Source organism: Dermacentor albipictus, chromosome 9, assembly GCF_038994185.2.
Source record: "Dermacentor albipictus isolate Rhodes 1998 colony chromosome 9, USDA_Dalb.pri_finalv2, whole genome shotgun sequence".
NCBI lineage: Eukaryota > Metazoa > Arthropoda > Arachnida > Ixodida > Ixodidae > Dermacentor > Dermacentor albipictus.
Genome location: NC_091829.1, coordinates 15,290,134 through 15,305,486, shown reverse-complemented (window position 1 = coordinate 15,305,486; position 15,353 = coordinate 15,290,134). Strand labels below are relative to the sequence as shown.

The window sequence follows — 15,353 nt, the reverse complement described above, 5'->3', positions numbered from 1 at the left end:
AATAAATGTAGTATGATATATTACCGTAACTAAAGTGCTTCATCGCAAGTGAAATATTTATGTAAAATAAGCATATTTTTGTGAAATTTTTCATCAGGGAACGCACTCAAATTCCGCGCATGTTCCGCGACCACCTACATGCTGGGCCCACCCTCTTTTGCCCCCGCAAATATGGCCGCCGGTGACTTCACTCTCTCCTGTACGCGGCCGCAGCGGCTGCCACTCCAGAAGTTTCAGTTCATAGCCTCCTTGTATAGAGTTTCAGATAACTATGTCTCCTTGGTATTCCTTGGTGTATAGTGAACTAGAAGACTTTCTAGTTCACTGTATCCTTGGTTTGGAACACCTTCTTTCAGCAGAGCAGCGGCAACTGCTCGGGCGACGTTTCCTGTCCTTCGGTAATCTGCGATTTCGCCGAGAAGCGCTATTATCTTCACGTGACCTATATTCGCGATATTTAAAGCAGTAAGTTGGTTCAGAAGCGTTTGGTCGCGAGCTAGTTGGTGTGGATCATTTATTTTAAACAGCGCCAGAAAAAAAAAAGAAAACGGACAAGGAAGGGCTCCCGTGCTGTCCCTTGTCCGCGTTCTTTTGGCGCTGTTTAATATTAATCAAGTTGGCGCAAATTTCACCTGTAACCCTAACTTCGTATAGGCGTATAATGGCTAATTCAGTGACGTGCTGCCTGAGAGTAAGAAATGCGCACAGCATAACCAAGAGGACAACCTACCCAAAACATATGGAGCGTAGTTACGCGGCCACTAAGGCGGCCTAGGTCCGAGTTGTATTGTGGCGAAAACAGCAGTTTTGGTTTCTATTTTTCGGGTGTGCCAAAACGCCATGTAGAAAAAGGAAGAAAGCTATTAGTAGAACGTTATCTTTAATTTCTTGCTTATTTTACTTGCGGTTCCCTAACAAATCTTTTTAATGTGAAGCTTGTTTGTAACCACCGTTTGTTTGTACGGACTTCATTTTGTTTTTTGTTGTGTGGTGAATCCACCTGTATGGGTATGTGCCTTAATCACTTAAAAATCAAGTGGTCATAAGGGCATAGAATAAAGATAAGGGCTCCAAGTTCACTGGGGCGATGCAGAGGTCCAACATCCCCAGGTCCTAAAGTCAGAAGGCGGGAGATGGGAGGGGAGGGGGAGCTCATGGGGACCAGGCCCTCCCACGAAAATTCACGAGGGGAGGAGGGGGCGCGCCCCCCTTCGACCTAGCGGTCAGTAATCAACACACGATTTTGTTTACATGTATTCAAATTTCCAATGATAGCCACCTACTTATTAACACCTTCTCAAGGCAACTCGTTAAAACGAAAGATGTCCTTTTCGCAACGGATTAATTAGCGGCGGCATGCGTCAAACTGGATACCATAATCAGTCGCACTAATTACCTAGATTGACAAATTAACTTCGAAATTATGTAGCTGCAGACGTCGCATATTGTAAGCCGCCGAAATTCAAGTGAGCCTATTCAAGGAACGTCTATTCGCCATCGCTCCAGACCCTCCAAGCGCGGTAAGCTACTTCGAGATAACCGTACTATGCCATACCAAGCAATATTATCATTTTGCACATAGCAATGCCTCCAGGTGCTCGCTGAATGCATTTATTGAAAACGTGGAACGACATCGTACTTCGGCGCAGACTTTCGGGACCACTGCAATAGACCCAACATTTCTAGTAAAAGGGCATGCCGTCTACAGTGGCATGCCTTCCGTTGTGCAGTCTCGCAATTACATGAACCCCGTGATTAATTATCAGTTAAGTAGCTTACCACGAAGTTGACGTTCGGCGGTTTCTGACGTCAGCCGCCGCTGCTTATGTATTGCCCCTGCTCTGTCGCATTTCTTTATTGCGAAAGACATTACATGGACACTCCAGGCAAATTTTCTCCGTCGCCGTGAGGTCCCTTAAAGGGACACTAAAGAGAAAAAAAAATAATTCATCTGCATCAGTAAATTACCTTTCTACGACACCAAAAAGGCCACCCTTACCTCAATAAGACGCTTGGCAAGCCAGAAAAAGCGCAAGAACAAAAGACGGGTGGCGACGCCGCCTTGAAGTTCCGCACCTGGTCGCTGTGACGTCATGGATTTTGATGGCATCTTCTAGGGCCTGCTTAAGTGTATAGCGGTGCAGATTGACTACATTCTGTTCTAAAGGAACCAAATATTAAACGTGGCAAGTTTCGGGTGCCTTTACTCAGCCAACGCGGCACAAAAGCGAAAACACACCTTGGAATCCCTGACGTCACACTGACGTACCAGCGTCGGGGTTTCGTCGCGAAATTCAAATATTGATACTTCAAGGGTGCGATCTTGTACGCGTTCCAAAATAGAACGGAGGCGGTCCGTTCTACCGAGCCGCACATGGTTGGTCAGTTTGAACGGTGAAGAACGCCATGACGTCAATTGTGAAGTGATATCTGCTGTCAATCATTCCGTGTTGTCTGCTATCGGACAAACGCAATGGAACGGACCGCCAATTTCGCGACGGAAAGAACGGACCGCCTCCGTTCGAGTTTGGAACGCGTACAAGATCGCACCCCAAACTTCCTTTTCTCATGTAATAATCAAACTATTGTATTGAAATTACTGCATGCAGAGTTCTCAAACAATGATTTGTTAGTCTAAACTGACTTATTGTTACACTTTAGTGTCCCTTTAAGTTCCAGGTGCGATAACATCCTATCACGCCCCGCGTGATAGGATGTTAGGATGCAGGCAGGATAGGATAGGGTGATAGGATGCAGGCAATGTAATGCGTAGGGCAGATAACCGGTGGTCCGCCAAATTTACAGAATGGGTGCCAGGGCACGGGAAGCGCTACCGAGCACCGCAGTAAATTAGCTGAGGTGACAAAATTAGGAATTTCGCAGGCGCAAGTTGGAATCTGCTGGCGAAAGAACGGAACGACTGGGGATCACTGCGGAGAGGCATTCGTCCTGCAAAGGACTTCAAAACAGGCTGATGATGATATTAACGAATATTCGTTTCGAAGACCGAATAGAACGCGACAATATTCGATTCGTCATTCGAAAGTTTCGAATATTCGCACACCCTTAGTTTTTCTTTCTGTTGGTCTATAGGACGGGAAAGCGACGAAGTACAGTTACGGTCGTTGGTCATCGCCTGCGTACCGTCTCGTTGTCGTCATTGCCCTCATCTGCTCACGCCGTGCGCACTTGCAATGTCACAACGGTCGCTCGCACTGACACACACGCACTCATATATCTCGGAAGAAATCGAAGTCCTTATTTTTAATTCTACATCCGGGGTCAGGCGTGCGAGCGCCGCGCCTCCTCCAAGTGCGGCCTGTTGTCCAGCGGCACGGTCGTGTGGCGGGACACTTCGCGCAGCACGTTGTCCACCACGTCCATCGTGGTCGCCAGGCCTCCGAGGTCCTGGGTGTGAATGCGGTCCTCGTTGAGCGTCTTCTCGACGGCGTCCTTGATCAGGTAGGCGTGGTCGCGCAGCCCGAGGTGCTTCAGCATGTCCACCGCGGCGAAGAAGCTCGCGGAGGGGTTGGCCAGGTTCTTGCCCACCAGGTAGCTTCCGGTGTTCCTGGTGGCCGTCTCGAAGACCGCGTACTCGCGGCCGTAATTGCGGCCGGACGTGATACCGGGTCCACCGGTGAGGCCGCACGCCATGTTGACCAGGATGTTGCCGTACAGGTTGGGCACGAGCATGACGTCGAACTGCGAAGTGTCGGAGCAGCGCAAACATTTACGGCTACAGGGTTCGCTACAGGCATAGCATCGAGAAAAAAAAAAGAACAAGCTCGCACTTTACGAGCGATGGATCCGACCGGCGGCGTACCACCGTCGAGGTCCTTCCTTCCTGCCTGGCGATCGCCATGGAAAGCGGTCCTGTTTAGTGACTCTATAGCTTTGTGACCGCGGCCTAATTTATTTCTCCTCATCTCTTTTCCCGAAACAGGCTGTAACAAGGCCATACTAGCTATATACGAAAACACATCTAATAAAGTCGGCAAATCACTCATTTGAACCGTTTTTTTTCTTCTTTTTTGCACAACGTTCTAATAACATCTGCCAGTTCTAACAACCTTTACCAAGCGCAACATAACTATCGGTCATACCACGCCGAATGCGCCAGTCGATCGTCTCGTCGCGTTCACTTATAAACCGAAACCGGGCAGTACGTCACAGCCATCGCTTCGTTAGCGCATGTGCAGCGCAGAGGACGAGTAAGTACGCGGTATATACACACACGCACCTGGGAGGGTCGCCGCACCAGCTGCATGCAGCAGTTGTCGATGATCATGTCCTCGACGGCGACGTCCGGGTACTCGCTCGCCACGTCCAGGCAGCTCTGCAGGAAGAGGCCGTCCGAGAGCTTCATGATGTTCGCCTTGTGCACCACGGTGACCTTCTTGCGCTTGTGCATGCGCGCGTAGTTGAAGGCGTAGCGGGCGATCTCGGTCGACTTCTGGCGCGTGATGATCTTGAGGCTCTCGACGACGCCCGGCGCGCTGGCGTGCTCCAGGCGGCTGTACTCACCTGCGGGGGGGTTGGGAGCGACGCGGGCACGATTAGAACGAGCGGGCTGGATCGGCGACAGTGCGCGATCATTTTGAAAGCGCGCTCACTCGGAAGCACAGACACGAGCGAGAGGGGCAGAAAACAGCAGTTGCACACGGTATACGGGACAAAGCGCGACTATACAGCCGTTTCCATGCGTTGTCATAATTATACATCCGTGAGAAGTACGGAAAGAGACAGACGCCACCGATGGCGCAAGCACACGCTTAACTTATTTATTTATTTATTTATTTATAGTGCGAACTACTACTGCGGTTCAAGCAGGAGGGGCCGTCAATCGTGATGACAAAAATAGGTGCAACCGACAAGCCCACCCACCCCCCCCCCCTCCCCCCAAGTAAAAGCATAAATGCACAATGTACAGTCGCCCAAATCTTTAACTGGTATGCGGGAGCGGCGACTTTTCCGTGCGTCAGCGCCGTTTGACGGGGCGAGGCTGGAAACAGTCTGAGGCTAAGCGCATGCGGACAAAGCGCGCTCAGCTGGGCCCATCTCTACTTGGCTGTTTCCAGCCTCGCCGCGTCATACGGCGCTGACGCCCGGAAAAGTCGCCGCTCCCGCACACCAGTTAAAGATTTGGGCGACTGTACATGTCACACACACGACCGGCTTTATTACTAAAAGCCGGTCGTGGTCACACACATGGGTGCGGTAAATTACCAGCCGCAAAAAAATGACACTCCAGTTCACGCAAAAAAATCACTAGAATGAAGGACACTTGCATGTAATTTGTTCCACTGCGATCGAGACAGTTTTACGAAAGAAGCTATTCTTAAATGCGTTAGTCCTAGCGAAAATCGGCGTCAGTGCCCTATCACGAGTATGTCGAGTTTTCCTTGTAGATCGAGGCTTCACTTGGTGTGATAAGTTTAGTAGTTCCGGAAAGACAGTTGTGTAAAAACGCAAGGCGGCTCTAACTTTTCTGCGGGACTCCAGAGTGGGAATACAGTGCTGACGCATTAGCACAGTGGGCGAGTCATGTCTTCGGTACATATTGAATATAAATCGCACTGCGCTCCTCTGAACACGCTCGGGCTGTGCAATGTCGCCTTTTTTGTGCGGGTCCCATACAATCGCGGCGTATTCGAGCTTTGCTCTAACACAGGCGTAATATATGCGAGAACTTCAACATGAAATGGCGCATTGTTAAGTTTTCTCCAGAGAAACCGTATCTTTTTTTTAGAGCTGATGAACATATTCGGGAAATGTGTGTAGACCAAGAAAGTTTGCTGTCTAACGTGCGCCAAGGTACTTGTAATTGCCTGCCTCTAATATATCAGGGTTTTTTTAACGCGTAAGTGTAATACTTTTCTGAATTTATCGTATAGTGAAGACCATCGCTACTAGATACTACGTAGGTGTTTTTTACAACCGTTACAGAAGTATGAGAGAACGTGGAAAAATGGGCAGATTGTTAGTCGCGATTTGTCGCGCATGCTTGCGTTTTCCTGTCCCCGATCTTCACGTTGAACTTTCGAGTCAGCGCATTCGCTAAATTATCTGCGTGAGATATTATTACAGCGCTTGAGGGAGAAAGGAACTGAACAAATCTAACAAATCGCACAAACATAAGGACCCGCCGAAGCGATGATATAGTTGGCGGCCGGAGTCAGAGTCTCCATAAAGGGATTTGTCCCCTTGTTCGCCCACTGTTGATTAGAACGGAACTTTACAAACTTGTTTTAGAGGTGCAATATTTCTACGGCAATAGCTGCTAAGCATTCAACCACAATGCCACTAGGCGCTGTGGGTAAATAAATAAATAAATCTTTCGTGGGGCATATACCGACAGCGGGCAACATAGCACGCGACTTCAGAAGGTCGCCTCGCTTGAACGCGCCAGCACCTGCGTTCGAGAGCTGCGCGAAAATCGTACACACACATCCCCGAGAAAGCTGGAGTGTTTACGGTGATGTATGCGTGGTCGGCAGAGCACTTCGAAAACAACTGCCGCGGAGATCGCCGCGATCGACAGCTTGTTAAAAATCACAGTTCAGAGCACCAATATGCCACTCTCTGCGGTTAGAAAACGTCGCGAGGCATCTAAACATCATGTAATGTCATCGGACAGGGCAAGTAAATGGGAAACCACGAGTTCACGCTTTCCCGATACACTGAAGACAGTTATGATCTGTTTTCTTTTTAGCACATTAAGCCACGTGTTTTTTATAGGCCCGCATTGCAGCACGTGCGCTATATATAAGCAAAGAAACCCGGCGCAAAGTGAATCGAGACATATTTCGCATATTCATATTGCAAAATGACATCGTATAGCGATGTGGTACAGCTTTAATCTTTTTGCTCCTGTCAGGTGACAATAGAAACAAAAAAGTCAGCTGTAATAAGGGTCTTCAACCCCCGAGCGTGACGTCAAGGCTCCGAGATTCCACGCTTCGCGCCGCTGAGGGGGCATTGACCTTAGCTCTTCATGCTAGGCATGTCACTGACACCTACCGAAAGCGTAATGACGTTTGCGGAAGAAGACACTGACGTCCTGGAGCCGTTGACGGAAATTCAGAGAAACTAATAGAAATTGCGCCGTACAAGCGTCACCCGATAATTTCAGGGCGTCGGCGAATTCCCTTAGTTGTGTTTCGTGGTCTCATCGTTATAGTCTTCCCATGATGTCACAGACACAGCTCTCACCGTGATAGCGCCCTAATATGGCGGCTACTACGACGTCAGTGCACCATATTATCACTCGCGTACATTGCATTTTTTTTTTCGACGGTGACCGTTTTTCACCTGATTATCAGTTATCCGATTTGTCGATCGGCGCAAAACACGCCTATCGTATACTGTCACGTTTCGTGTTTACGCAGCTTCTCGGCGTGCACCCCAAGATAGCGGCCACGTTGACGTCAATGCAAACCATATATATTGCACGTGGAGTGTATTCCCCATTACAATCAAACTGTCCAAATGACGCAACAATTCCGTTCAAGTTTCATTTCTCGCAGTGCTTTGACAATATGCCGCTCACTATCCGGAACGATGTAACAATTCCATTCGAATCCAATTCCTTAAACTGCTTTGTCATTGACTCCCACCTCCACCAACCCTCGTTATCATTGCACTTCCGGAGCAGCGGAGAAGCTCTATGCAATACCTTATCTCAAAGTACTGCAGAGCGAATGGCAGCGTGTGACCGATAAGCTATAGCCAGCGCATAAAGGTAAAAAGAAAAGCACATACATGCGGTTGCGCAAAGAAATGTATAGAGATGTAAATCATATTTTACTAGGCGTGAAGATTATCTCGCGCTCTAATCCAAGGTAGTTAAGTATAACGTCACGGAGTACACCGAAAATAGCTATAGACCCCCAAAATTTCCTCCTGCCCCTCCGAACGCATTCGAAATACACTAGAAGCCATCCCCGTGTGGGATACGAGGTATGAGTTATCGCTTGTAAAAACCACGCCGGACATTCAAGTTCATTTTAACAAAGCTGTATAGAAACACTACATAATTCTTATTACTTTCTGACTAGCGGTGTAGCCAGGCCGTGTATATGCGTCACTAAAACGGACGCTGCATTCGGTACTTCACCTACGTTGTGCACAGTTCTTGTGAACAATTTCAAAGCCACTGCACTTCGGTCCTTTCGTCGGCCGCCTAATGCTCGAGGTCTGCACAAAACCCTCGTTGCTCCAAAGCTACGGACGTTGATACAAACGAAGCTCCTCGCCGTCCCGAAATTCGGTAGTGCCAAGTTAACCGGCGACGTATACGGGCCTTCGTCACTCGAGAAGTGGCTGTCTCGCGGACTGTGTACACGCTGAGCGCATTGCCTCGCGGAGCAAAGAAGGCGACATCTGACCCTATGCAGCTGTCAGTTAAGTTCAGGGTATACGCGTGCCTCCGTCTGCGTAACCAGAGAACGCAGGCCTGGCTGGGTAAGTTGGCTGTCAGAAACAATGCCTGTGCTTACGCGACTGCTCAAGCATGGCCGCCGAAACACAACAGCTGCATGAAAGGCATCCCTTTCTCCAACTTCCAGCGGTGCGCACGCGCGGTCTCAAATATGGCAAGTCAGTTTTGCGGAAGCTTCCTTTCCGATAAACCCGTGCGAGATACTCCATTGTAGCTCGGTGCTACAAAGTACGGTGCACGGACGAAAATTTTCCCTACAGCTGTGCGCTGGACCCGACGCGGTGACAGGTCACAGGAAAATACGGAACGCTTCAGGTTTTGAAAACGCGTGGCCTTTAGGCAAATTTAATGTCTTCTCTCTCAGGAGGAAGTAATTAATCTGCCTAAAGCAGAAGCGCTAAGAAGAGGCCCAAGGAACGGTTCGAGGAAGGTCAGAAATGGAATAGATTGTAGTAGTGGTACAGTACAAGTGACTGCATGAGTATACGACGTAATGTCGATGCCTGATAGCCCAGACGAAACACGTGCACCCAAAAGATCGTTAGTTCCAACTAGCGAATTTACGACAAACTTTGCTGGCTTGAGTATTGTTCAGTTAAAGGGACAGACAACCGCCGAGAACATGAATCGAAATAACCCCGCTGATGGAACGATTCCCTATCGTACTGGCTAAAACAAGCCATGTTTTTTTTCTCATTAAACGTAAACAGTTAAAATGCTTGCCATGAATTATATATATATATATATATATATATATATATATATATATATATATATATATATATATATATATATATATATATATATATATATATTATCCTATCCGAAGCACGCCAAAGTCCCGATCTGATAATGAGGCACAGGGTAGCCACTATGATACCGCGGCGGTTAGCTGTTGCAGTAGATAATCGTTCAAAACGCCGGACAGCGAAGTACACATAAGCGGAGACTAGTACGATCTACAGCCCGACGATATGGGCTGATTTGAAGGCGGCTTTACGGAGAGAGTACTTTATGCTCTCGCAGCATCAGCACATAGCTAGACACCTTTCTACACTATACGTCACACCTCATCCTTGCCGCAGCAAAATGCAGTGACGTAATGCTGCACATGCAAACAAAACGTTAAGTTACAATGCCTGCTGTGAAGGTGACAAAATCGCCAGCACCCCCTCCCTGCTTCGACGAAGTAACGCGCGTGCATCCACATCGTGGCCGACCACCCCATAAAAATATTGCTGCTGTTCATCTTAAATCGCTATAGCCTCGAAGAACGTTTCTACAGAAAATTTTACTGGGATATTTAATTTCCACTTATACTTTGGAAGGGATCATACAGATATCGGCATTCTACATAACGCGGCCACGCTGGGAGTGTCCGGTTGCACTGACCTTTTCATGTGTGTGTCAACAGAACATATCCCGGCAAAAGATAAGCGCGAGGATTACACGAAAGGGTCAGACCCAGGCAACGTCCGAAGTATCTGCATTACGTATCACCGCTTGACATATCTGAGCTGCACAAGTGCACAGTGTATTGGCCCGCGAAATGTTTGCATTCATCAAACAATCTGACGCAACAAAATTCGACCTGTATATGTACACTCGCGCCCTTGAAATTTTTAAGCACTCGGAAACTGCGAAAAAAAAAAAACACGCGGGATAATTTGACGCTTAAGAGCGAAGCGCGTGTCCATTATTTTAGCGCACTTCACTTCAGAATCGTTGCTTAGTTATAAGTCGGGGGTTATTCGCGGTTTCGTAATTCTGAAAACATTTGTTGCAGCGGTACGGCCTTCTTTTACTTTAGCACATATAAGGTTTTGAGCTGTCCTCGAAGAAAACCCGTACACGTGCCTCAGAACAAACAACGCAGCAGCCGGCAAATGCCAAATTTAGAAACGCGCGTCATTGTTCAGTCGTCAATCTCAGTTGAAATGACCGAAGTTGGCTTCAAGAACATCCAGTTGCGTCGGTGGCTGTCATTTCTTTGACGATCGTTGTTTGATTAGTGACAGGGCGTTCTGCGCAATCATACGTACAGAACTAACCTGCATTACAAGTGATAGAGCAGCACCTGTATTACAGAACGATACGCAAGAAAAGATTCTAATAGCTGTCAGCCAGATGGATTTGTGTTATAAACCTTGGCTTATAAGTTGTACCAGAATACACTAGTTCCACAAGTCACTGCTACAATTCCTTACGTGACGGCATGCAGCCTTAATTTCATTCTAGTTACTTTCATACGTCGCATGACAGCTTTTTTTCTTTTTTTCTTTCTTATGTATACATACATATATACATGCATGATGCGGCGCAGCATTTACATGGATGAACGTAATATTTAAAGCAACATACGTTTATAAATTACTGACAACGCAGTGGCCGACATTCGCAGCAATGTTTTTTTTTTTGCGATTTCACGGCTGAACACGATGTCGCAGGTTCGGTTCTTGGCTTTAACTGTGATGCTTGCTAAAAACCCGCGAGCTCACGGCCGAAATTGTACAGCATGCCTCCACTTCGTCGCATTCCTATAGCTCCCCTTTCCTAACAGCTCGGAGGTAGCAGTAAGGCACGAATAATTTAAAACAATTCAACGAATAAGCCACAGAACCCGCCACAATATTAAAAAAAAAAAAACACCGCACGGACGCACCTTCGGTGTTCTGACGAATGACCACAATGTCAATGTCCGTATGCCTGGTGCGGATTCCCGGTTGGTTGCGACAGTGCACAACGTTGACGTCCAGCTGCAGTCCGTTCCGGAGCGCCAGGTTGCGCGGCTCCACGTTCAGCGGGTTCTCCGTCTCCACGTTGCCCTTGAGGGCAACGCCGTTGCGTCGTATGGAGAGAAGCGCGCTCTCCAGGGACTCCGGCGTGTCGTCGACCTCGACGCGCTCGAAGTCGACCGGAACGCTGGCCCGCGTGAAGACGCTCTCCACGTGCGACATCATCTCGGGCCCGATCCCGTGACCCGGTAGCATGGTGACCAGGTACCGGCCGCCGTACATGGACTTGAGACCCCGCCTGGAGCCGGTCTTGGAGGTAGAGTCCAAGGACCTCGCGTTGGACCCAGCTTGGACACCCAACAGCAGACGACGGCACACATAAGAGGGCGGGAGCAGACGGCAACCGGACATGATTGTTGCGGTACGCAGACGACCCAGAAGAGAAAGCAGAGGCGAATCTCTGCTCGGAACTGAACCGACAGAACGACCTACAACTACGCCGCGCTGCGGCGCATCTGCCTATCTTTTCTTTCACCGCGTAGTGAGAGGAGGAGAGAGCGGACGACGCTGTTTGCAGCGTTTTGCGAGACTACGCGGCCAGCGCAACAGCTTTTTTTCTTACGGGCGAATGGAGGAGGAGGAACGGTGGCAGGAGCTGGCTGCTGCTGCCAACTTGTGAAATTGGCAGCAGCGGGCAACGAGTGAAACGACCGGCCTGACGAACTTGCGCATTGTGATAGCAACCTTTCCTTCTCTCACTTGCTTCCCATCATTTTTTTTTATTGTTTCGCTTTGGTCCATTCGTTCCGGGCGGGTTCGTTGTTCGTGTTTCTCCGTACACATGACTCACGTCGAAGCGGCGCCCGATCCGCCGCCTCGCTGCTCCAGACGTCTGCCGCCTACTGCTGCCCCGTGACGGGAAAGAGGTCGCGGACGCAAGTGCTCGGCGCACTACGTATGCATATGGATCCCTAGATAAACAGGTGCGAGAAATGCGAAGCCGCAAAGCGCAAGCCGGTCTCTTTTCTCCGTTGCCTGTCACCTCCGTGACGTATAGTCCGTGGACCTATTAGTGCTAACTATCGCGCGCAGCTGCTCTGGCAGCGTAATGCGTCGCAGATTTTGGCGCAGGAAGTCCTAGGGTTGACAACGAAAGTGAGTGAAGCATTGAAGGGCGGGAGAGGCGTTTTGCGCGTAGAATAACGCTTGATAAACGCCAGGCCTCTTCGTTCTTTCCGCTCCTTCTGCAACGTGATAAATTGTTCTTTAAAGTGCATCGAAATCTAAGTACACGGGTGTTTTCGCATTTCGCCCCCATCGAAATGCTGCCACCGTGGCCGGGATTCGATCCCGCGACCTCGTGCTCAGCAGCTCAACACGATAGCCACTAAGCAACCATGGCGGCTTATCTGATAACGCGGCACGCCGCACTCTGGATGAATTTTCACCCCATAAAGTTGTTTAACGAGCACCTAAAGTACATGAGCAGTTTTCTTATTTTTTTTTTCCGCCCCCCATCTGAATGCGGCCCATGATGCGACCGCAGCGGCCAGAATCGAACCCCCAACCTCGAGCTCGGCGGCGCAACACCGTATATAGCCACTAAGCTACCGGGGTAGGTTTATCGTGTGGAGCATATCGCGCATTTCCGTCTGTTTAGGTGGAATGTCAGAAGAGGACGACGTTACTTCGTCCGCAAATCACAATGCCCAGGTCGCTAATTAAACAGATTCACTTAACAACCGTTTAATTATTCACTTTAACGACGTATGCATGCTCCGATTGAGAAATTGAAGCCGAACAGCAGCAGTGAAGTCGTGTCACGCTTAGCAGAAATCCCAATACTCTTTTCTTTTTTTTGCCACTTTCGGTACATCCGTCCTCAAATACTAAGAAAAAAAATACATTAGCGTTCCAGGAATAATATCGTCCTTATCTGCTTGACGCGGTTTTTGGAAACTGAACTGAAACGCGCATGCATGCAGAACACTTGAAAAGTGGTGCTAGGCTTAAGATTTCGGCTAAAGAAAACATGACTTCACTACTGTATACGGCCTCTATTTCGCAATTGCAACGTGCGTACTAAAAATGGATGACGAATGATTAGTTACTCTTTTAAATTAGCTGCCTGGGCATAGTGATCTGCCGCGCACTTGAAATCCGCCTCTTCCACAAGTGCAACTGGAAAAGCGGAACAACGCAATTTGTCACGGGCGATTTCTTCAATCCGACAAAAAAGAACACGTGGTATACAGAGAACAGGTGCGCAAGACGGCAAGGCGAAGAGCAGAAACTTGTAAACATCCTCATCCATCAACGTTGACATCGAATACAGCGAATGAATTTAGCTACTCGAATCTTGCAATTTGTATAGGGCGCCGGTCTCGGATATGATTTCTTTGTGAAAGCTGTGCTGGCAGACTTGCTGATAAGATTGGCAGCAGCACGCAAAGAGGAGTGAACGGCCTGCAACGCAGGAATTAACGTATCCGACGGCCTCTGATTCGCTGACGCAACAATCAATTAAGAGGGCAGCTTTGAACGCCGCAAGTACAGTCGGGAACAATATATGAGGGAAAATCGAACTCTTATTATTTTCACGCAACAACTAGTCCTGATGTGTGAATTTGAATATGGCATCCTAATGCGCAACAAATAGCTTTCCTGTCGAACATTTAGTCTCATTGAACACTTCTATGCGAAGCACGCGATTTAAGCCACTATAGAGCATCTTGAAGGCAATTTGTGCCGATTCAACCGTGGAAGCACGAACCAACTTGGGAGGAGAAGTGGCTGGCAGAACAGAGGCAAGACCATACATAGATCATAGCAACGTTTCAGCGGCTATCCGCAGGATTCGCGCCAATGCAAAAGGCCAAGATTACACAAGTACGACCGGCAGTATTGAAATGATCTAAAACAGGATTCTGAAATAATGCTTTATCATAGTAAACTGAATTAGTTAGTGTCTTTTTAACCATACGGCCGTCTGATTGGCTACTTTGCAAGCGGAAGCTTTTCATGGCACTTGGTGAAGCATATTATATAGCCCAAATAAAACGAACACAAAGACCACAAGGCTCGTCACCATGGCCGCTAGCTACCTCACACCTGATTTATTAGTCACCTAGAAGACGAGAAGAAATAAGCGTACAATAAAATGCGCATGCGCATAGGGTTCACCACGGCAAAGAAAACTAACATTAAAAATACGTCTCGCTTCCAAATAGACGCAAAGGAGTATTGCTGACGCAATCCGCGCCTCTTTTCCTGGTATGAAAAGGCTTCCAAAAGTTCGCGTCCAGTAGTTTTACTTTACTCCCAGAATACCGAAGTTCAAACTTGCTTGCAAGTCATGAAATGCGCAGGCAGATGCTCATTGCCTTTATTCCTAACTGAAAGTTCGTGCTCCAGTGGTGTCCGGTCTTGTAATAATAATGTTCATTTTATTTGCGATGTACAGGCTTCATCGGATATCAACAAAATAGTCCAAGAACAAGCTATCTTTTTTAGGCATTTTGCAGCCCGAGGCAAAGTCCAGTTAATGATCCTCTCCACCCTGGAACTAAATTTAAGGTGTGTCACATTAAACATATTGAAGGTTACTTTGAATGAACCGAATTAATTCTGGGGTTTTAAGTGCCATATAAGCACGATTTGATTGTGAGGCACGCTGTAGTTGGGGACTCCGAAATAATTTTGACCACCGAGCCGACTCCCCAGAGAACAAGGACACGCCCTCTACCTACAACGAGATTACTAAACACTACTATCTCAGCCGTAGAACCTACTTTGTTCCTCATCCGCGGCTCAATAGAGGTCAATCATTAACGCTCCGTCTACTAAAAACGAATACGTATCTCAATCTGTCGCTCTTACATAAAATCTGTCCGGATACTTACACCAATGCTACCTGCCGCGATTGTGGAGAAATAGCCACGTTAGAACACATGCTCTGGCGGTGTGTCTGGTCACGCTCTATCATCGATAACAGCTCGGCCAGGTGGATTGCTCACGTGCCCCCAATGCAGGGTACACGGACGCTTTTGCATTTCACAACCCCATCGAAATGCGGCGATTTGAACTTGCGACCTCGCGCTTAGCATGCGCAACACCATATAGCCGCTAAGCCACCGCGGCGGGTAATGGTTACTTTGCCAAACGTAATTAGTAATTGT

General features: G+C 48.2%; 1 protein-coding gene across 1 annotated transcript; it reads right to left on the bottom strand.

Moving 5' to 3' along the window:
• Positions 1-3,237: 3,237 nt before the first annotated feature.
• Positions 3,238-11,955, bottom strand: LOC135903657 (isocitrate dehydrogenase [NAD] subunit gamma, mitochondrial-like). Its single transcript, XM_065433981.2, has 3 exons — positions 11,103-11,955; positions 4,241-4,524; positions 3,238-3,702 (listed from the first exon to the last, which is right to left on the bottom strand). Exons 1-3 carry the CDS (start codon positions 11,584-11,586, stop codon positions 3,283-3,285), a joined length of 1,188 nt encoding a protein of 395 aa, XP_065290053.1. The 5' UTR covers positions 11,587-11,955; the 3' UTR covers positions 3,238-3,282.
• Positions 11,956-15,353: the final 3,398 nt, after the last annotated feature.

Coding starts and splice junctions, on each gene's coding strand:
- LOC135903657 (XM_065433981.2), bottom strand. CDS start 11,586: ATGTCCGGTTGCCGTCTGCTCCCGCCCTCTTATGTGTGCCGTCGTCTG. Junction 4,525..11,102: donor CATTCGTCAGAACACCGAAG/GTGCGTCCGTGC, acceptor ACCCCCCCGCAG/GTGAGTACAGCCGCCTGGAG. Junction 3,703..4,240: donor TGGTGCGGCGACCCTCCCAG/GTGCGTGTGTGT, acceptor GACACTTCGCAG/TTCGACGTCATGCTCGTGCC.